The sequence below is a fragment of the Filicampus tigris genome, chromosome 7, assembly GCF_054856515.1.
Source record: "Filicampus tigris isolate MCC_2025a chromosome 7, RoL_Ftig_1.0, whole genome shotgun sequence".
NCBI lineage: Eukaryota > Metazoa > Chordata > Actinopteri > Syngnathiformes > Syngnathidae > Filicampus > Filicampus tigris.
The window spans coordinates 25,505,485-25,528,382 of NC_141223.1; the positions used below are offsets into that span (position 1 = coordinate 25,505,485).

General features: G+C 44.0%; 1 protein-coding gene across 1 annotated transcript; it reads right to left on the minus strand.

The window, feature by feature from the left end:
- Positions 1-7,868: 7,868 nt before the first annotated feature.
- On the minus strand, positions 7,869-21,754 carry masp1 (MBL associated serine protease 1). Its single transcript, XM_086036452.1, has 12 exons — positions 21,657-21,754; positions 20,743-20,977; positions 20,450-20,651; positions 18,783-18,914; positions 18,151-18,347; positions 17,859-18,006; positions 16,650-16,768; positions 16,313-16,400; positions 15,125-15,199; positions 14,794-15,041; positions 12,931-13,116; positions 7,869-12,544 (listed from the first exon to the last, which is right to left on the minus strand). Exons 1-12 carry the CDS (start codon positions 21,659-21,661, stop codon positions 12,149-12,151), a joined length of 2,031 nt encoding a protein of 676 aa, XP_085892578.1. The 5' UTR covers positions 21,662-21,754; the 3' UTR covers positions 7,869-12,148.
- Positions 21,755-22,898: the final 1,144 nt, after the last annotated feature.

A 22,898-nucleotide genomic window follows, 5' to 3' on the forward strand; every position in this document is an offset into this window, starting at 1 on the left:
GTCATTATACACAATTGTGTAAGTTAGTTTCAGACCAGGGCGGCACGGTGGTCGACTGGTTAGCACGTCTGCCTCACAGTTCAGAGGTCGTGGGTTCGATCCCGGCTCCGGCCTCCCTGTGTGGAGTTTGCATGTTCTCCCCGTGCTTGCATGGGTTTTCTCCGGGTACTCCGGTTTCCTCCCACATTCCAAAAACATACATGGTAAGTTGATTGGACTGTCTAAATTGCCCCTAGGTGTGATTGTGAGTGTGAATGTTTGTCTCTGTGTGCCCTGCGATTGGCTGGCAACCGATTCAGGGTGTCCCCCGCCTACTGCCCAAAGACTGCTGGGATAGGCTCCAGCACCCCCCGCGACCCTTGTGAGGACAAGCGGTATAGATAATGGATGGAGTTTCAGACGATGGTTGAACAAGAATGAACCACAAACAGGCAGACATGCTAATGATTAGCGATCGCGATTAGCATTAGTGATAGCGATTAGTATGGTCAGTCAATAACACAATCAGCTTGTATACAAATGTTGCATGCTCATTACACACAATTGTCTAAGTTACTTACAGACGATGGTTGAACAAGAATGAACCACAAACAGGCAGTTGCCTGCCTCTGGCTGGCATTGCATCATGCAGCCACACACGCAAGCCGAGCGCAGAGGAGACGAAGACATAATCACGACCAATTACATAAAAACTTTTGGAGACTTGGAAACATTCTACATGGTCGGGGATAAATAAAAGACTTATTTAATCGATCTACAGCCGTTGTGGTGAGTTTCAAGTGATCTTACAGTATGCTACATGTGTGAATGTTAGCTAAATGTTACCATCGTAGCTCGGTGGAAATGATGTGAACTAAGCGCACAATTTCCCCCTAAATGCGACTTATACTCCAGTGTGACTCATATGTTTTTTCCCCTTTATTATGCATTTTATGGCTGGTGTGACTTGTACTCCGAAGCGACTTATAGTCCAGAAAATACGGTACTTATTCAATGCGTGGTTGTTCTATCTTTCAAGAAGGTATCCAATGTAATGAATTTTCTCGTCAGTTTTCTTAACCCTCGCTGAAGTTCAGGAATCATACAATAATCAGATCTGGGCAGCTTTTCCCAGCTTGACACACTGCGAGGAGTGGATGGCCGGGTGCATCGGCTACCTGTCCGTCCTCGCGCAGCTGGGCGTCCACGTCGCAGGTCAGGACGCTGTCAAGCCCATGCACCCACTGCCTGGCATGGCCTGGTTCCAGGCGGCCTACGTGAGGCACGTGCTCCCCTGCCTTGCGGTCAACAAAGCCCGCCTTCGGGAATGGCCGGAAGATGGACCCCACCAATAAGCAGCTCACTCAAGACAGCCCCTCATTTTGCTCAGGAGCCAGCCCGCCAGCCAGTCAGCCAGCAATGTCATCCATGGAGCAGCGAGGTAAATGCCAAAGAATGCTTGGTTGTGTGTAACACATAGGACGATCTCCCGCCCATCCAACTTTATGTTTTTGCAGAGATCAGCGCTACATCAGATGCCCAACCAGGGCAGTCCTCCACGTCCATGACAATCGGCTTTTATTAAGGGTAGAAGCATACATAACCATACGAGGCTGATTTGTGAGATGAGTGTGAATATGTTACAACTGATAGTTATATACTGTTTATAGATTTTTTTAAGGCTTTTGATACCTTTGAACATCTCTTTTTGTTAGAAGCGCTGCACTTTTGAGGTTTTGGGATTAAATGTAATATCGTGAAAATGTTTTATAACTGACATCAGCAGCTCTGTTGATCTAAACCATGGAGTGACCCCTAGATTTACAGTATTATGTGGTATTTGCGAGGGATGCCCGGTTTCTCCCAAGATTTTTATACTGGCAACACAACTACTTATTAATAATGCTGGGAATATTCAAGGGATTACCATTTTTGATAAAGAATTTAAGATAAGTCAATTTGCGGATGACACCTGTATATTTCTAAAGGATAGATTAATCAATCGCATTTTATTTATATAGCACTTTTCATACACGAAAATGCAACTCAAAGTGCTGTGGAATAAAAACATCCAAAACACAACATAAAAAGAAGACCCGCTCCCTCCCTCCCAACATACACAAAGACATATACAGTAGCCACCAGTACCATCAGCACACACACAAAACCTTATAAACTGTGTTAAAAAGACGTGACATGGCACAGAGAAAGCGATGTAGGCCCTTAATCGCTGGTTAACTCGAGACTTTACTATTTTTGGCAGAATTACCATCTACATCTTACAAATACAAGAGCGAGCGTTGACAATGTAAGCATTTCACGATACTGTGTCAAGAGTGTGAGGGTTTGCTTCGCGTGGGAATTCATCGTGAGCGAAAAATATAACGATCACAAGTCCTAGCTATGTTCTTCTTTGTGATCTCTGATTGCCTCATCCAAGTATCATTGTAGCCGACGTGTATCACTATGTCGGAGTACCTAGTGTTGTTTGCCCTGTGCTGGTGTCTAATCCTTTTGCGAATCAGCTCCCTAAGATTAGCTTCAATGTCGGGTGCTCTGGCCCCAGAAATACACCTTACGGTGGCAGGATTTTTTAGCTTAATGTTACGGGTAATGGAGTCACCTATTACTAAAGTGCGGGAGCCAGTAGACCGAGGTGGAATGGGACTAGCTAACGGGCTGAATCTCGTATGCGTCTGAACAGGCTCACCGCGATTAGCAGGCCGCTTAGGGCTAATGCTAACCGGACTAGCAGGTTGGCTACAACCCATACTAACAGTTGTGTCCGCCACATCTACGGTTACCGCATTATTCTGCTTTAGCTGACGGACACGTCCCTCTAGCAAGGAAAGCCTTTCAATGAGACAAGTGCAAGTGGTGCACAAAGACATAATTGTGTGTAGTGGCCCGGTGGATGAAGGCAGTTGAGCAGCCGAGGAAGCCGTGGAAGACCGCCGGTGTCCGAGTTTTTGTGCGGCCGAGACTGATGGAATCAGCGATCCGCTGCTTCCCAAAAATCTTCAGGGTAGTCTCAAAAAAAGAAGAAGTTGTAGCATGTGGGGGGAAAAAGACTCACTCGTTCGTCGTTCGTCTCTCCGGCGAATCTGCTGTGAGTCGGCGCGGCGCGCGTATGTACTTCCGCGTACACGTCCACGTTATGAGCACGTTATATCAATCTATGCATTACATACACATGTACTTTCATAGACATGGACGGATGAGCCTACGCTAACGATTAGCAATCACGATTAGCATTAGCGATAGCGATTAGTATGTTCAGTCAACAACCTACAATCATCCACAATTCAGCTCTTATATAAATGTCATTACACACAATTGTGTAAGTTAGTTTCAGACGATGGTTGAAAAAGAATGAACCACAAACAAGCAGACATGCTAACGATTAGAGATCGTGATTAGCATTAGTGATAGCGATTAGTATGGTCAGTCAACAACACAATCAGCTCGTATATAAATGTTGCATGCTCATTACACACAATTGTCTAAGTTACCGACAGACGATGGTTGAACAAGAATGAACCACAAACAGGCAGTTGCCTGCCTCTGGCTGGGGTATTGCATCATGCAGCCACACACGTAAGCCGAGCGCAGAGGAGACGAAGACATAATTATGACCGAATACATAAATACTTTTGGAGACTTGGAAACATTCTACACGGTCGGGAATAAATAAAAGACTTATTTAATCGATCTACAACCGTTTTGGTGAGTTTAAAGTTATCCTACAGTAACTTTCTTGTATGCTCCATGTGTGAATGTTAGCGAAATGATACCATCGTAGCTCGGTGGAAATGATGTGTACTAAGCGCACAATTTCCTCCCAAAATGCGACTAATACTCCAGTGTGACTTATATATGTTTTTTTTATCCTTTATTATGCATTTTATGGCTGGTGCGACTTGTACTCCGGAGCGACTTATAGTCCGGAAAATACGATATGCATTATTTTAAGTGTCACTTATTTCCCTTTATTACTTAATCAAATATTTGGTTGGCAAATTCCAAATCTTTATTTAGTTAAAAAAAAAAAAAATACTGAACCACATTTGGGGTACAAGCAAAATCTTTCCTAAACAAAGTAGGTAATGATTGTACTGTTGTGTTTTAAAGAGATACAAATCTCACAGACTTCAATTTTTCTTTGATCAGTGAATAAGAAAAAATATAGACTCTGTTGTACCCTGCCAAACTTCTAAATCAGGGGTCCCCAACCACCGGGCAGCGGGCCACTTTGGACCGGGCCGTGGCAACCCCCCCGCTGACGGTGAAGGCAAGTTGTCTCCGTCGCGTAACACAAATATTAAATGCACTGTAATATTCTTTGAGTTTTTTGTTTTCCGACACTCGAATGTTAACAAGCTAGCATCTCCGTTGCGTAACGCTATTGCTAATATCTCTAGCAAACAGATGTATTGGGCCCCACTCGCACATCCCCCACCCCGCCCCCCGCTGACAGTGAATAGTTATGGGGCCGGTCCACGAACGGTATAGACTTGCATGAACAGGTCCGTGGCAGAAAAAAGGTTGGGGGCTACTGCTCTAAATGACATAATGACATCAGAGCTTGCATTTAAAACTATATCAATATGAATTACTATTGTGTTAAAAATGAGCTATTTGAAATAAAACTCAAACAAAACAAACTAATGTTATTCAGAAACAAGAGCTTAATGTTTTTTCTGTGTATTAGGGTTGGGAACGATAATCATTTTTTCGATGCATCGTTCAGCGTATTAAAAAGATTATGAATCCATTCAAGGATTTATAATCGATCTTTTACTAAAGTTTTACTAAAAAAACTAAAAGCATGCGCAAGCGATTGCGTGCGCTTGTGCGTCAGACGTCTGTGCTGGGTAAGCTAATACGTGTCAAGATGGGGAAACAAACAAAACCTCATACGAGAGGAGAAAAGTCAAAGTGTGAAATATAAATCTTTGCTCTTCCTTGAGTTTTTTTTTTTCAAAGGTACCAGTGTTTTACATGGACTATAAAATGTAAGCCAATGTAGTGATGCATTGGAATCGCAATCAAATCGAATCATAGGCCTCTGAATCGGAATTAAGTCGAATCATGGGCCTCTGAATCAGGGGCAGAGCTATGGGTGGGCCTGGGTGTGCAAAGGCCCACCCAGATTGACAGACTGCTCACCCAGTGAGATTCATGAAAAAATATATACTTTCAAATTTGTAGTAAATTATGAATTTATTGTTTGAATTTATGTTTCGTTGTAATTGTTTTTAATTTTATTGAATATTTAGAATGGCATAATTGTGGTTGTCTAAGAATCAGAACTTTATATTATTCGGTTTGTTCTTTTATTTGAATATATGATGTGTTGGGACAGAAAGATTGTGCTCAGTGAGAGAAATATTCAGGCCCACCCTGATTTTTCCAGGCCCACCCATCAGCCACGTTCTGGCCCCGCCCCTGTTCTGAATCGGATCGAATCGTGACGTACCCATAGATTCCCACCCCTACTGTGTATACAATGTCTTTCTCAGAGCTGGGCAGTCCGTACCGGACGGACGCCCATTTTTGGAGCGGAGGACGAGGGGGTGACACGTTTGAAAAACAATGGAGCTGACTAAGAAAGAGCGGCGGTGGATTTTAGTCCAGTCCACTAATCGGCCCTCATGCGTGTATGTGGTCACGAGGCGGCCAAAGTTCATCTCAACCTACTCGGCGAAAGGCTTTTTTAGGCTTCTTTATACTCCCGCTTCGGCACGGGCGACAACTGCCGCATTGCATCACAACTTCGGTTCGGTATGTTTTCGGTACAAAAAAACAGATTTTTTTTTTTTTTAATTTTGAAATGATGACAAGTTAACGGTACTTTTTTTTTTAGAAAAAATAAAAGCGAACCATTCGGGTGATATTCTAAGAAATTACACTCGAATAAAAAATACACTAACAATAAAGATCTCAACAGCCTATGACTATGACACCTCTACATATTCAAGTTAAAGACAAGTTGTCATGACAGTAAATATATACACTTTTTATGATGAAAAAAATACATACAATAACAGTTACAATTACTGCTAACTATATTAAAACTATTTTTATAATGAAAAAAATACAGTGACTTTAAAGCCTTTATGAAATTATTTACACTCTTTAGGCATTGAAATCTTTGGATGTTCAACAGCATATTGTAACGAATTGGGTTATCTGTGTTGTGGTCGGATTTGTGTTTTGCAGAGTTGTGATGTTTCCGCGGTTCATGAATGCATCGTATGGCAAGAGAGAGATGCAGCGGAGAACGAAGAAGAAAGCTATTCTACTTTGGTTTTGGCCAAAAAGACTGCTTGCTTCCTTGTCTAAGAAACATTCAAAGTCGGATGATGCAGTTTTAAGTGCGTTATTATGTTAGATGTGCTACCTGCAACATAGCCGCCGATTTCATGTAGCAATGTCGGCACACAACTTTGGGACTTATCCACGTACCTTTCCCCATCTGCGATTTTAACAGGAAAGCCAGAATGTTCCCAAACAGGAGACCGCAGTGTACAGGGGGACCTTCGAGCACTGGCTTGTTTACGTATGTCATAATAATACCATTTATCCATGCATGGCGTACTGGCTCCTCTTTTGTGCCGCCACTCTCCTCTCCCGCGTGCAACAGTCAATAGCGCCTAATAAAAACTCAGAAACGGTACGCAAGGTGGACCGACCCGAACATGCCATACCGAAACATATTAATACACCCACGTATAACGTTACACGCCTAGTACCCAGGTCGCGGACGGAGGACGGACCAGCAAAAAAGGGTCAAGTGCCCAGTTCTGATCTTTCTTATTCCATAACATCTAGGTGCTGAGAAATGTAAATCAGCAACCACGAAATAAGCATCTTTTCAATGCGTTTTACGGACAGAAAATTATATTTAGAGGCTAACGTTGCTAGCTAACGTAAGCTAATATTAACTAAAGTCTACACTTGCAGATGCACGGTTGCAGGATAACGCAATTTACCCATGACTCCATACTGTTATTTCAATTCACCTGCTGACATGACAAGCTAACGTCTGCTAATATTATTTATTGTCTACTTTTGCAGATACTCTTGAACAACGTAACTTACCGGCAGTGACTCCATATTCTTATGTCCAAAAACAAATACAGCTTCTGCTTGCACTTTTGACAGTTTCCGTTCATTGAACTTCTGCTCATCGAATCTTCCCCGTGAGCGTCAAAGTAGCCACACACCATGAATACCCTTCTCCATTAGCCAGGAGTAACTGTGTGTGTCTGTTATTCTTTATCAAACCACCCACAGTCAGGGTTTCATTAAATAAAATGCACACATAGGCCTATTCATGGAATTCACACATCTACAGAACAATACCCATCACACTCACAATCAAGCAGGAACAAATGTAAGTATAAAGAAACATTTTGCTGATCTTAATCTACTAGATTATGCCTGTCTCCTTACAGTGTATTTGCTTTTGTGTACTATCTCATAGTTGAAGGATCTATATGAATGGCTTTATATCAGCCAACAAGTTACCCAGAAACCAATATAGCAATTACATTTACGGGCATCGCATAATCAGTTAAGAGTCTTCGAGTCAGTGTGCCCGGATCTGACCATGGGATCAACTGGAGAGGATCAACCCTACAGACAAGGCCAGAAAGGGAAGAGACAAGCCCACATTATGTTTAGATTTTGAAGACAGTATAAATGCGAAGGCTGCATGTTAGATTGTGCCCCTTTTCTGCCCTCGCCCGTCTCGAGTGAGAGCATTCGCGAGGATGGAAAAGCTGCCCAGATTTGATCATTGTATGATTCCTGAACTTCAGAGATAGAAAAGACAGACGAGCAAATTCAATCGGCTTGTGTGAGTCTTTATTTACATTGGATACCTTCTTGAAAGATAAAACGAAGACGCATTGAGTAAGTGATTGTTTTATAAATTGCTAACTGGGCATATGTCCTAGACAACTGCAGAACATTGCAACAATATATAAATAAATAAATAATGATAAATAAAATTTGTGACTAATGAATGCACATTGAATTTAACAAAACCTAGGGAACTATATAATGGACAATCCAAAATAACATATCTAACACATATAACCATCCTTCCATATGCTTAGTATATATGAATGAGTAAAGGAATAACACAAATAATAAAAGGAGGGCGATAGGGGGGGGCCGATCACAAGATTATCTAAATATTCCCTGAAGGGTTTTAATGAAACCAACACCATCTCCTGAGAAAGAAAATCTCATCTTCTCTAAGTCAGAACCTCTCGAAGCCAGTTGTTATGTGTCAGGGGAAGAGCATGCTTCCATTTAAATAGAATTAAACGACTCCCCAAAAGAGTCGTGAAGGCCAGTACACGACGTTTAGCCAGATCTGGTGACGGAATAGGAGGGCAACCAAAGAGGGCATTTCATGGATAGAAGTCAAGTTTGACATTGAGCACCACTGACAACGTATTAAAAACCTGATGCCAAAAATTGACAAGATTAGGACGATCAAAACTTGTGGGTGTGATTAGCCGGTGATTGTTCGCACCTATTGTAACTCATTGTCATTGACATTAGGGTAAATCTTAGCAAGCCTTACATTCGTATAATGTATCCTAAAAAGAACTTTGCACTGAAGCAGACCATGCCAAGCACAAATAGAGGAGGAATGAACAAGCTTACAGATATGCTCCCATTGGTCATCAAGTATCGTTATTCCAATATCCTCCTCCCACTTCCGTTTTGCAGAAAGGAGGAAGTGGGAGTCGTGGGATCCCAAGAAATTGTAAATGGCCGATATGGAACACCTTTGAGCAGGGTCTAAGCTGAGCGCCAACTCAATCAAAGACCCGGATCGCTAGGGAAATTAGAATAAGTAGCCTGAACAAAGTGTCTAATCTGCAAAAAGCGAAAAAAATGTGCTTGAGGTAGCTCAAATCGGCTTACGAGTTCCTTAAAGTAAGCTAAGTGGTCATCCACGTAGAGGTCCCTAATATGTGCTAAGTCCCTGTCACGCCAACCTGCAAAAGAAGGGTCAAAATTGGATGGTGTAAAGAGGTGATTCATGGCAACAGGGGCAAGAACTGATGGTTCAATTAAGCCATAGGCTTTGCGAAACTGAACCCAAATTTTTATAGCACTAAGGACAACAGAGCTCTGAGAAAGATTGTGTACCTTAAGAGGCAGTTCTGTGGTGAGTAGAGAATGAAGCAAAAGCTTTGAGGACCTTAACTCAATTTAACACGTTTCACCCATCCAACCAGTGATTAGGTTTTACAATGTCCAATATTACACGCCCAATAGTACCTGATAAAATTTGGCAAGGCAAGGCTACCTTGATAATTGTAGAATGGCCTTCTTGATGCAGTGGGCCTTGGTCAACCACAAGAATGAAAAAAATCAAGCGATCCAAGTGGCAAAAAACATTATCTAATAAAAACCAGGATATGTTGGAACAAGTAGAGAAACTTGGGTAGCATCACCATTTTCACCAAATTAAGCCACCGGACAGTGACAGCGGAAGAGAGAACCAGCGAGCCACGTCCTGTTCACACTTATCCATTAAGCGGAGAAAATTCATATTAAAAAAGATTATCAAAGGTCGGAGTAACTGTGGGAGTAATTATTCTTATAACAATCACAATCATTTGATAATCATACATTTGCTGCTCATGATGCTTTCATAAACTAATCGCAAGAAGGTCAGGAGAAGTCAAGCTAACATTTGCTAATATGAAGGTGATTGCTGAAATTTCCTGCCACATTGTTGATTTCTCCACTCATGTCTGACCACACATGTATTGAGTAATTTTCCACCTACATGCAGATACATAGACAGACAAGTACAAGACGTTTCAACTGCCCTTATGCTCACCCCATCCTTTAGAGTTGGAACGCCCATGTATGTGGGTAATGCCATATATTGCAATGCCCTCAACCCTTTCCTTAGCTCGAAGCTAAATGGCCAACAGTTCCACGGCCAAAGCAAAAAGAAGGGGGGAAAGGGGCAACCTTGTCTGGTACCACGATGAAGGGCAAAGGAGGCAGACCTCACGCTATTTGTAATGATGTGTGCCATCTGACAATTATAAAGCAAACTAATCCTTGCAATAAAGTCAGAACCATAACCAAATTTTCAAGACATAAAATTTTAAGACATAAAATAAATATCTCCATTCTTCCCGATCAAATGCCTTCTCTGCAATCAAGATTACCACATCAACTCCAGCGGAGCCAATAATGTTGAAAAGATGCCTACTGTTGAATGATGAGTTCCTTCCAGCCATAAACCCAGTCTGGTCGGTAGAGATCATCTTAGGACAGGGGTGGGCAATTCCGGCCCTCGAGGGCCAGTATCCTGCCTGTTTACCAACTCTCCCTGGTGGAACACACCTGATTCAAATGATCATATAGTCAGCAAGGTCTGCAGAAGCTGGATAACGATCCTGATCGTTTGAATCAGGTCGGTTGCACTAGGGGGACATAGAAAACATGCAGGATACTGGCCCTCGAGTAGCTTCAGCCTTTAGCTACCACATCTTTTTTAAGTAGAAGGCAAATGTCAGCCTCAAACAGGTTTGGAGGAAGCTTGCCGATGGAGAACGGCTCGTTGTAAACGTTAAAGTGTGGCCCCAATTTATAAAACTCCACTCCATAGCCGTCTGGGCCGGGCAATTTATCAGTCTGCAGCTGTCCAATCACTTTATATATGTCCGACAACATAGTCGAAGAACCCACCTTTTCGGCCACATCAACATCAACTGTTAGGTAAAAAAGCTTTTCTAGAGGGTTACAACGCTCCTGATCTCCCGGCTTATACAGGTTTAAATAGAAATCCAGGAAGGTATCGTTGATCAATTTGGGGTCAGAAATCACTGCTCCAGTTGTAGACCTTATCCTTGGAATCAGCCTCGAGAGGGCCGTGGATCTAGCTTGATGAGCAAGAAGTCTACCGGCCTTGTCCCCCATTTCAAAGTAACGCCATTCAATCCTCAACAGTTTCGCTTCCACTTTAGTTGGTTTCAAAAGAACATGTTTGGCCTGGAGTTTGAGATGTTCATCGTAAAGAGGATCCGAGGGGGCAGTAGCATATTGCACATTGATTTGGAAAATCTGATCTGAGAGCCAAGACAGCCTGTCCATCTCGACCTTCTTCCTCTGAGAAGCAAATGAAATAGCTTGTCCCCTATAGCTTTGCACGCCTCCCATAAAGTACTTCTAGAAATTTCTTGTTGGGAAAAAATGTTTAAAATCTGAATCGTTCAACAGAAAACACGCTGTTGCTCTTTTTTGACTGAACGGTTGTTGTACTGGATTGGCGTCGGCTGCGGCCCTTATTAGCCGGTTGGACTAATAAAAACATGTTGATCAAACTACGTCTGACGGCGTGTTCTTTGAAGTCGCTACAATATATTTTAAAGCGTGACATCTTCGGCAGGTGCGAAGGACCCGTTCAGATCTGCTACCCACACTGGCTTGCTGCGGGCTGCGGGCCGGATCTAATAATAAAGCAATATCATCCAGTGGCCGTAGAAAACCTTCTCGCGGGCCGGATGTGGCCTGCGGGCCTTGACTTTGACATAGGTGGTTTAAAGCTTCGTTGTCTGAAGCTCTTCTTAAATCTACAAAGTAGGGTAGCTTATCCTAGAAGCATGCCTTCAAAATACTGCATCTACTCGCCTACAGGCGCCAATATTTTTCACTCTTGCAAGAGTATGACTTTGCAAGAATGTGACGTGTAATGGCAAATTCCTGCCTGCTTGATATTCTAACATAATATACAGAGTTGGTTAATATTTATTTAATTGAATGTGTGTTCAATGTTTGCATACATACATGACATACATTTTGACTCTTGTGTGCTGACAGGAACAAATGCTAACTTTGCTAGTCAAAGGATTCAGCAGCACTAAGATACCTAAGCTAATATACAATCGGCCTTGCAGATCTTAGCTCGTGTAGTTAGCACTTTCTGTTAGCGTGTGATGCTATAACTGAAATTACAATAATTGTTAGCTATATCGGAGCTCCTACGTGATACCTAGAGCGTTCAATATAGCTTGGCTAGGGCTAGCTATATGTTAGCCACTGTGCTATCTAAATTTAGACTACAGTACATAGTCACACTAGAATTGTAAGACGCATGCGTGTTCTGTGTGCGACATCATCACGGGACCACCAAGAGATGTTGCTGTATCCATTTGAGGTATTTGTTCACACGTGTATAGACGCCGTACACCCGTCGACTGCCGCACTTCTCAGGCCCTGCCCACGACACCAGGCCGAAAACCGCCCACTGCTGGCTGAGAGGGTCCTGGGCCACAAAGGCACCCCCGCTGTCGCCCAGGCAGGTGTCGCGCCCGCCCTCGTAAAAGCCGGCGCAGAACATATTGTCGCTGATGTTGTAGCCGCCTGCGCGGACAGCATAGCTGGCACGGCACTCGTCCTGCGTGACCACCGGCAGCCGGACAAACTGCAGCAGGTCGGACGTAATGTCGGGGTGCGATATGCCCCACCCAGCGACCACGCCCAGAGAGTGGGGTGGGGGTGCCGGGGCATCACTCTGTCGGACGCAGAGGTAACAAATGTGCAAGTCAGAGATGTTCTTTCCTGAATACATTTGACATGTTTGAAGATAAGGGCTGAGAACATGCATCAATTGAGAACTACAGTCCCCTCCAAAAGTATTGGAAGGGCAAGGTCAATTCATTTGTTTCTGTTGTATTCATAAACACATTTGGGAATCAAGAGATGAATATGAGACAAAAGTTCAGAATACCGTGCTTTTATTTTACATCGAGATGTGATAAACACCTCAGAGCAAATTAGGTTTGAACCCACCCACTATTCAAGTGAGCAAAAGTATTGAAACAGACCTGATTAACTAACTTTACGTGACTAACATTTAATATTTGGTGGTGTAATTGAGCGGCCATTTACTGTACATACCTGCGGCGGTGGCGGCAGGCAGACGGGATGGATGACGTGGTTCAGCTCCATCCTGATGCTCAGCTTCAGCAGGGCAATGTCATTGTCGAAGTCGCTGGGCTGGAAATCGGGATGGACCAGCACCCGGGACACGGCCAGGACTGACGATGCCTGCTTGTCCCGCACGTCCACCGCTCCCGCCAACACCTGGCACACAACGCACTGGCCGTCACGTCACCGCACGACTCCTTAACATTTTTTAGCAAAACATGAGTAATCACGTCAAACACTTTTCATTTGACTTTAAATGGAATTCAAACTGAGTAAACTAGAAGGAATTTCAGAAAAGCACAATCATGAAACAAGCATCAAGAAAGTAATCAGACCCTCCTTGTTCAGCCATCAGTCCTATTTTCCAAAAATGTCCAACAAATTCTGCCTGGCGACGTCAACTTGAGAGCACAAGTGGACATGGCGGCAGCAGGGGTGTGCAGAGGGTTGGGCCAAAGAGGCAGTGGCCCCGTTAAGTCACCAGAGGGGGCATCTACGGCACATAGCGCCCCCATTGGGGATTTATTATTGGCATACGGAAGCGGCGAAAACTTGGGAAAACTTGCTTGCAAATTAGGCTTTCAAATGCAGATTAGGGTTTTATAGTAAGGTTTCAAACAAGGGTTAAACTAGGGGTCGGGTTTCAACTCCCAGAGCCGTCATGTTGATGTGTTGTTTCTCTGTTTACATAGATAAATGATGTTCTAGGAGTTTTGACTTTTCCTCTCTCTGTATGTATATCATTCCTATGCTGCCCTTTTATTGTATTAAAAAATACAGTATATATTTATGATTAATTATTCCTTCAACAACAACAAATACAACAGACAACTAATAATTTCATGTAAATCTTTCGCGGTGCTGGGATGGCACCACAGTGTCTCCATAGCAACCAATATTGATTTTGGAGAAAAGTTACAAGTCCATAAAAATACATATAGTAGAGGTGGCATTACATCTGCTTTTTAATATAGCAGAACCTGAGGATGAGTGGTCGCTGGATGGTTTGGCTGATTCAGACATCGACCCTGAGCAAGAGCAGCCTTCCGATGGCCAGCCCTCCGATGGCAAAGGCTCAGATTAGCTACAGTAGTGATTAACAATCATTCTAGGCGATGTTTCCAGAGTGAACAATAATGGCTCTGGGAGATCTATTAGTTTTAGAATTGTGGTAGTCCTAGTATTAAATTTGGGTTAGGATTTCAAAGTAGTGTTTCAGAGTTAGGATTGGCATCCATTGTGCTTTGCACGCCAACGATCGGCAGTCATTCATATTTGCTGAGGTCCGTGTTTCCAAACTTTTTTTCTGTTTGATATATTTATCAAAGTTTAAACAATGCAACAATAAGAAAAGACCCCCCCACCTCCGCAAAAAAAAACCCACACAAACTCAACTGCCCTAACTCTACCGCCACATAAGTAAACAAATCACAAGCACATACAAAAAGACCAATACTATGTAAAACTGCCAGAATATTCCACAAATATTCAATCTTACACCTTTGTTGATGGTTGATCATAGAATGTCCAAAAAGACTCCCCACAAAAGAGGAAACTCCCGTTCACACATCTAATCTTTTCAAGTTTTAGATGAAATAATACCTCTCTAATCCAATGTGATACTGTAGGAGGAGATACATCCTTCCACTTCAAAAGAACTAAGCGGCGTGCTAACAAACTTGAGAAGGCGATAACTCTTCAACCCCTGGCAGGCAACCCCAACCCCTCAGCCATAACCCCAAAAAGCAACATCAGTGGATTTGAGTTCATTTTAACACCAAGTACTAGATTTCCTCAAACTTGACCCGAATAGCAGCTGTTGTCTGCTATCACCTTGATGTGCTCAGGGGCCACAGGGACCACGCGGGTGTCACGGCGGCGGGAGCGCACAACGTGGGCGGCGGTCAGGATCCACGCATCAGACAGCAGGGCGCCCGAGCCGAACCAGCGCTCCGACGGGACGCGGCTCGAGTCCTCCACGCTCAGGAGAACCTGCCAGGGGAAGTTCCCTGGCTCGGCCACGCGACCACCCACGATGCGCTTCACCTGCGTGGCCAGTGGACGCGACGGACGGCCACACGCTAGCGGGTGAGCATGACATGACATGATCATTGAAACGACAAGACAACGTGTCAAAACAACATGACGGGTCGTCAGCACTCACCCAGCACGCAGGATGGAAGCTCCGCACCTGCCGAGTCATGGACGGTCAGACCGTTTGTGCCGCAGCCGTACTCACCTGACACAGGTCAGACAAACCAGAAAAAATATCACGCTAAAGTCACATCAAACAACAAAAATGTGATTAAAAAAGACACACACACACACAAATGACATCACAATGCTAAATAAATAAACTACCAAATACACGTGTAACCAAACGAATAACATGAAGGCAAGTGATATCAAAAAAGAAACGACGCCAACCAAGAGGTCAAAATGCAAGCAACACGAAGTGACATCTAACAGAAAAGACATAAAACACAAGTGACACAAGCAAAAAGATCGAATCAAAAACATCCAAGAAAAAGGCCATCAAAAAAGTGACGACAAAGTGAAAACTTGACAGGTGACAAATTGTCATTAAAAATGACAAGTGACATCAAACAACGCAAATGATATCAGAAACACAAAACGGACAAAAACAGGTGTCAGCAACCAAATGACATCAACACACAAGTGACATCAAAGACCTGACAGACAGGATAAATGACAGATAAGACAAGTGACATACACAAAAGACTGAAAACAAATGACATCAAAATGCAAGTTTGAGCAAAAAGTGCAAGTCACGTCAAAGAAATAAAGTGGAAAAACAAGTGCCATCATAAAAGGCAAATTAAGTGACGTGAAATTAACATCAAACTAAATAAATGACAGCAAACGACGTCAAAATGTTCAAAAACACAAATGACAGAAACTGATGTCCAACAACAGAAATGCCATCAAACGCAAGCGACAGTAAACGCACAGAATGCGTATCTTGTTGAGGGCGTATTTGTCGCCGTAGCGGTCATAGGCGTCAAATTGGGTCGCAATGTCACGCTTAAGCTCCGCCCAGGGCCTTCGAACTTCCGCAATCCACCACTATGGTGACATCACACGAAGAGACGGAGCTTCATCACTGACGACGTGCTCACCTAACCATCAATAGGGCACGGTCTCTGTGGAACCAGAGGACCCTTAACAACATGGCCTTGACTCCGCCTCCCGAGTGTCAAGAGAGCTAATTGGCCGGCCGCAGCTGGGCTTTCAGGAAGTAAACGATTGCTTGCAGCTCGTATTTTGACAGAAAGTGAAGGAGACCAACTCTAAATTTGACACACAGGGAGTGAAGGGGTGCAACGCTTACTTTTACTTTGACAGACAGGAAGTGTGGTATCCCAGGTGCCGTCTTGTTGACAGTGCATTTCAAAGTCGCCATCCATGCGCTCACCATCCTGCCGCCGAACAAAAAAAACGCTTCATTCTTCCTGTTGGCATGTGTGCTACTTCCTGTGATGCCAATCATCACAGAAATGTGGCCGTTAACAACGATAGCATGGGTTTTTATTTTAAGTTGTGGCATTTCAGCCACAGCCTTGCTAATGCTGATGTTAGCATAAGATCACAAGAGTTATGCTATAACATTAGCTAAGCTAATGAAGGCGTATTTAAAGGAGAGAGTGCCGAAGAGGAAATGACATTACCTTGATGAGCATGAATCCCGGTGAACACGAGACCAGAACACGGTCTCCAGCCAAGTACTCTAGCTGGAGTGGGCTCATCATTGCATTGGCCGGAAGCGCTGGAGACGCACACTGACTTCCTGTCTCGATAAAATAAAAGCAAGACAGGAATCTGTAAAAAGAGGATTTCATCAACGAGTGGTCGCTTCTTGGAGAAGTTTACACTTTATCTTCACTTGCCCAAAGCTTGTCTCAAACCATTGGTGAAGTGATGTCGTTATTCACAAAGACAGAGAATGTGACTTTAAAACAGGGGTAGGGAACTCCAGTTCCTCGAGGGCTATCCCCTGCCTGTTTTGGATCTCTCCCAACTACAACACATCTGACTCAAATGAACAGGATTGTTTTAGCAACTCCTACCGAGCATGCTGATGAGCTCGCAATTTGAATCAGGTGTGTTGTAGTAGGGAGGGATCCAAAACAGGCAGGATCTAGCTCTCGAGGAACCAGAGTTCCCTACCCCTGCTTTAAAGTGTATGGGACATGATTGTCCATACAAACATACAAACGTTAATATGTTGTATTAAACTTTAAATATCCATGACGCTTTCTCGAACTAATACACATTAACCGAGTATTTCCTTGATTTAGCATTACGCTTTGAAAGCATTCCAGGTGGGGCAAAATCGTGAAGAAGGAGGATATGATCGAGCCACGTCTCTGACTTGCTGTGTGCTCATTGTGGTTTTACTTCTGATTCATTTAGTTTCTCCTTTGATTGCACTATAAATACGAGCAACCAATACTTACCGACAGCTTGTCATCGCGATTTTCAGAGTCTGAAGATGACGCTGGTGGGCCAGTGACGTCATGCACGCACTGGGTCAAACGGACATTGGGCAGATCCTGCTCATGAAAATATGGAGTTTTCTGCATCTTTTTTTTTAGGCCGTTTCATTACCTTTTTAACCAAAGTAATCATTGAAATTTCATTATTTGTACTTGTACTCCTTAAAGTTTTTAGGGTAACCTTTTTCGTGTCCCTTACACTCTAAAAAAGTAAAAATCCAGGTGGACTGTTTCCTCGTGGGCACGTTTCCTAAGAAGCACAAAATCCTTTAAGTTGAAAGGTCTTGACAAACTTCCACCACCTGGATGACTCACCCACACGTTAGCTAACTTAATAGTACCCTCGCTCTGTGTGTGTGTGCACACATGCCTGTGACTCACCCTCGGAGGTGTACGTCATCCTCCAACCGGCGTTTTCTCCCGAATGGTCGCTGTGAAACAAGATGGCGACGACGTTGGTGTCCGTCTGGATGACGCCGGGAGATTGACCACCGCAAAATGGCCCAAACTCTTCAGACGCCACACGGATCTGAAACGCACATGCATGCACTCATTCTGGGCATGTGTGTGTGCGTGTGTGAGAATGTAACATTGTCTCTATTTGTGTGTGCGCGCGTGTGTGTGTGTGGGTGTGTGTGCGTGGGTGCGTGTGTGCGTGTGTGTGTGTGTGTACCTTGATGTAGTCGTACGGACAGAGGGCTTGCGGGTGGTCCTCCACGTCAAAGGTGTCATTGAAGTGGAGGCGGAGCTTGAGTCCTGGCGCCACTCGGATTACATAGGAGCACTCGGTCCTCTTCGGGTACGACGACGGGAAGTTGGGGCTGCTCAGGGAACCCACAGGCTCGGAAAACACCAGGCCACTGCACTCCACTGCTCATGCACACGCGCACAATACACACTTGCATGCACACGCACGCACACACACACACACACCCTCTCACACAGAGAGAGCAAGAAACCCAAACACACAAAGTAAGAACATAGACTTCATTAATCAAATTGTGTGCGCGCGTGTGTGTGTGTGTGAGTAGAAAAATGCAGTACATGTAAATATTTACAAGAAATCCGCCGGCACTATCAGTCACACAGCGGCCTCACACACACACACACACGCCCACATAGTTGTTGTATCTGTTGCGTAGCTTAAAGGTTGAAAAGGTCGTTTGTGTGTTTGAACATTCTGGCACAGAACCAAATTTCACAAGTTTTTGGGGGACCAACAAGTTGGCCTTTCACACGCATTCTTACTGACTTCAGTGTGTGTTTTTGAGTGTGTGTGTGCACGCGCGAGTGCCTGTCACCTGCCTGTGCACGTGCGCTTGTCGGGATGCATCAGGTAACCATGGCGGCAGGAGCAGTAGAAGCCGCTCACGTAGTTATGACACAGGTGGTCGCAGGCAAAATCCTCTTCCACGCCCTCCGTGCATTCATCCACGTCTCGGGTTGGCAAAAGGACAAACAAAAAGCACCAGTCAAAAATGGTGATTGTCAACCTCAGCCTACCCTAGCTTTGGGCAACACCTTCAATCATATGGACAATTCCAAGCATACGTCAAAATGACGTCACAGGTCAAGATGGCGGTCAAGTCGGTGGAAACAAACTCTCCGCTCATTGAATAGCATTGAACTTTGGGTCGTTGTCATTTCATTTGTGAGGATTATTTTGATTTCAAAATGAGATGAAATGTCGTTGGACTGCTACAACAATCTGTCTGCAGAGACAAAAGTGCGATTTTAACAGAAATTAGACGTAATTGGTCGAATGTTAGATGGCTGGAAGAAGGGCTCACCACAAAGTACTGCGGACTTGGTTAACTCCATTCCGAACTCTCCTCTAATTTTGTTTAAACAATACTGTTACTATTTTTTTGTTTGTTTGCGCTTCTGCCATGACACCAGTAATAGCGCGTAGACGTTCGAATCGACTTCCGTCCTTATAGCGAAAGCAGGAAGTGAGTATGCCGTAAAACAATTCAGGACATTTGTATTTTTTTTGTGTTCCAGGGTTGCTCTCATCCTCCTCAAAGTTGCTTAGTGCCAGTGAAAAACGATACAGACTCCCCTGGGACATGACAAAAGTCCAATTCAACTACTCGTAAATCAATATTTCATCAAAAGAGTTGTGAAAAAAATTTATTAAGGAGGAATTCTTCTTGCCCAGTGCTGCTTTAAAAGTGCATTACACCAGGATTGTACCTTTGGATAAAATGCACCACGGCACTCTGATTCAGGTAAGCCAATTTTAGAATAAAATTTCACGGTTGAAACTAACGTTCCTCTCACAGCCTGCAGCTTGGTATTGATTCTTCATTTTGCATTTTTAAAGTTAAATTTGTTGTGTAACAAGTAGACAAGTAGAAGGGTGGAAACCATGTCAGGGGGTTCGCAACGGTGTAATAGAGGCGTAAGTCTCTCCAAAATAAAACTTTAAAATAAATGTCATTTGAAATTGAAAAATTGTAATCATAATAAAAATAAGTGAACATCTGTGTGACGGTTTTTCACCTATCACGGGGGGGTTCTGGTCCCCATTACCCGCAATGAACGAGGGATGACTGTATTGTTGTAAAGAACATTGTTGAGTTGAGTTCCCCTGAAAGTAAGTATAATTATCACAAAAATGTCCTTGGTTTTCGTCTTTGTCATTGAATTTCCTGCGTAACTTTCATCATTTTAATATATTTCTTCCGGTTTTAGGAAGGAAGGTCCAAATAGTCGTTTGCTTATTGTAGTTTATGACTTTACTTTATTGCACACTTTATTGTGACCCCATATTCAGTATTTAAAAAACTAAAGCTAACACGAAAACTATTCAAAACTGACTACACTTGAAAAACAAAAGCCAAAATCCAAATGAACTGTATTGCGAAATCTCAAAGCAATCCCAATCCTAGTACAAGCTGAGTTTCGAAGCCTCAACTCCAAACCGCGAGTCTGACGCGCAGACGTGTCACGCAGACAGCCGGACCCACCGACCGCACTGTAGTGCGCTTGGAAGCCGGAGAAGTTTTGCTGGTTGGAGAAGTCGGACGAGAAGATGACACTGATGACGTTGCCGGGAGAGCTTAGCGGCTCGGGACCCGGAAGGCTCTCCGGATCCTGAGACTCGCCACCGCAGAACACGCCCAGGACAGAAGCCCCGCCCCCGTCCGAGACACCACCCCCGGCCTCCACCTGCGCACGCAACATTACATGTCGCTGTTTGCTCTTCAGGTTTCTGTTGTGTGTGTGTGTGCGCGCGTGTGTATGGGTGTGCGCATCTCACCCTTACGTAGTCACACTGGCACAAGTCAGAAGGTTCCAGGTCGAAATGGCTGAATTCCAGTCGGACACGGAAGCCGTCGGGAACGCGGATGTCCCAGCGATGGCACGTGTCATCGGGATAGGTCGCCGGGAAGTTTGGTGACTGGAAGCTTCCGAAGGGTTGAGTCAAAGACACCACGTGCTCGGCCTCCGCCAGGCCCAGCAGCACGCACGCGCACAAATACGCCTGCCACTGCCTATGCGCGCACACGCAAATAATGGATGCGTACACACACCTATGCAATTACACATGTACACTCACATACAAAAAAACAGACGCACACAAACACTCACACACCTAAACACACATTGATGCATATGCACACACAATCACTGGCACACACATACATAAACGCGCAGTTACGCATACACACAACACATGCGCACTCACACGCATGTTCACACACTTTCTCTATCAACATGTTGCTTGACAACCAATAAATTGAAGAAACAATCAATTCAAGTCTCAATAATGAATCAATAAATGAGTACAATAAAACTCTTGAAGGAAGAAGTTTAGATGTATCAATCAATGGCTCAATATATGCATAAATGATTAACAAATCAATAATGATAATAAGTCAAAGTTACCTGACACTGCCAGTTGGACGATCCGACAGATAACCAATTAAGTAATGATATCAGAATCAATCAATTTCAATCAATAATAAATCGATAAGCAATGAGTAAATGTCAGCTCGTGGCGGAAGCTCCATATATCCAAGTATCAATCGATCAATCAGTGACACTTCAATCAACAAGTAAAAAGTATGACTGTGACACTTATCAATTAGTCCAACTTGGACGATAAGTCCCTAGATGACAGTCCATCAATTATTAAGTCAGTCGAGAGTCAATCAATCAAGTCAAACTGACCTCATGCTGCCTGCGTGTCGCCGTCCAGTCTTGCGTGCGAGTGTGAATGACGGGCAATTAGGCTCCCGCTGGAATGCTGACGTTGAGGGGCCGCCAAAGGGCCGGCGCGGGGCGGTCGCCATGGAGACGAGGGGGCGGGGCGACCCGTAAACGATGCTTCGCCGGACTACTTCGCTGGCCTGGCTGCGGGACGTAGTCAGAACGACGTCATCGATATCTCCAAAGTTCATTGAGAGTGAAACATTCCAAGATGGGTTTCCATACACGGCTGCCACTTTGTGGCGCCATAGGAGACGTTTCTAGAGGAGGTAGAGAAAGTCCGCCATAAATACAAAATAAAAAGCCGGGATAAGGAGATTGCAAAACTAGCAATCTCAATTTATTGAGCTCATAATAATTAACTAATCACTCACTTTTACCATCACTTTTACCGTCACCATCAAGCGCATGCACTTCAGGGCTCTGGGGGGCCTCCACACTAGGTGTGGGGTCTACAGGGCTAATCCAGGCATGGGGTCTATGTGATGGTGGCACTCCCCGTGGCCCGTGTGCTGTCATTCCCCTCGGCGTGAATGAGCCCCACTTGGGTACCCTTTCCTCATATGGTTTTTCTGTGCCTTGTCATGTCTTTTTTAACACACTTTATCAGGTTGTGTGCTGTGTGTGCGTGGGTGGGGGTGTGTGCGTGTGTGTGTGGGGGGGGGGTGTGTGCGTGTGTGTGTGTGTGTTTGTGTGTGTGAGTGGGTGGGTGGTTGTGTATGTGCAAGTGCTGATATACAGGCGGATATATGTCTTTGGGTTTGTTGGGAAGGAGGGTGGATGCGGGTCTTCCTTTTATGTTGTGTTTTGGACATTTTTATTGGACAGCATTTTGAGTTGCATTTTTAACTTTTTTAATTTCAAAAACATTTAAAAGTAAAGCAAAGAAATAAAAGCCCTCTAGGGCCGGTAACCTGCATGTTTTATGTCACCCTGGTGCAACCCACCTGATTTAAATGATCAGGATCATTATCCAGCTTCTGCAGACCTTGAACTAAAAAACTCTAAAAACAATTGGGTTAAAAATAACACAATTTTGGGTAAAAAATGGACCAATCCATCACGAGAGTCAATTTTTAGAGCATTTTGTCATTCCAACAAGACATCAATAAAAGCACCCACTCAGACCACTTTCACATGTGAAACATCAACCGTTTCAACACCTACCTCACTTCATCCCCCACCTAATTCCTTGTGAACAGC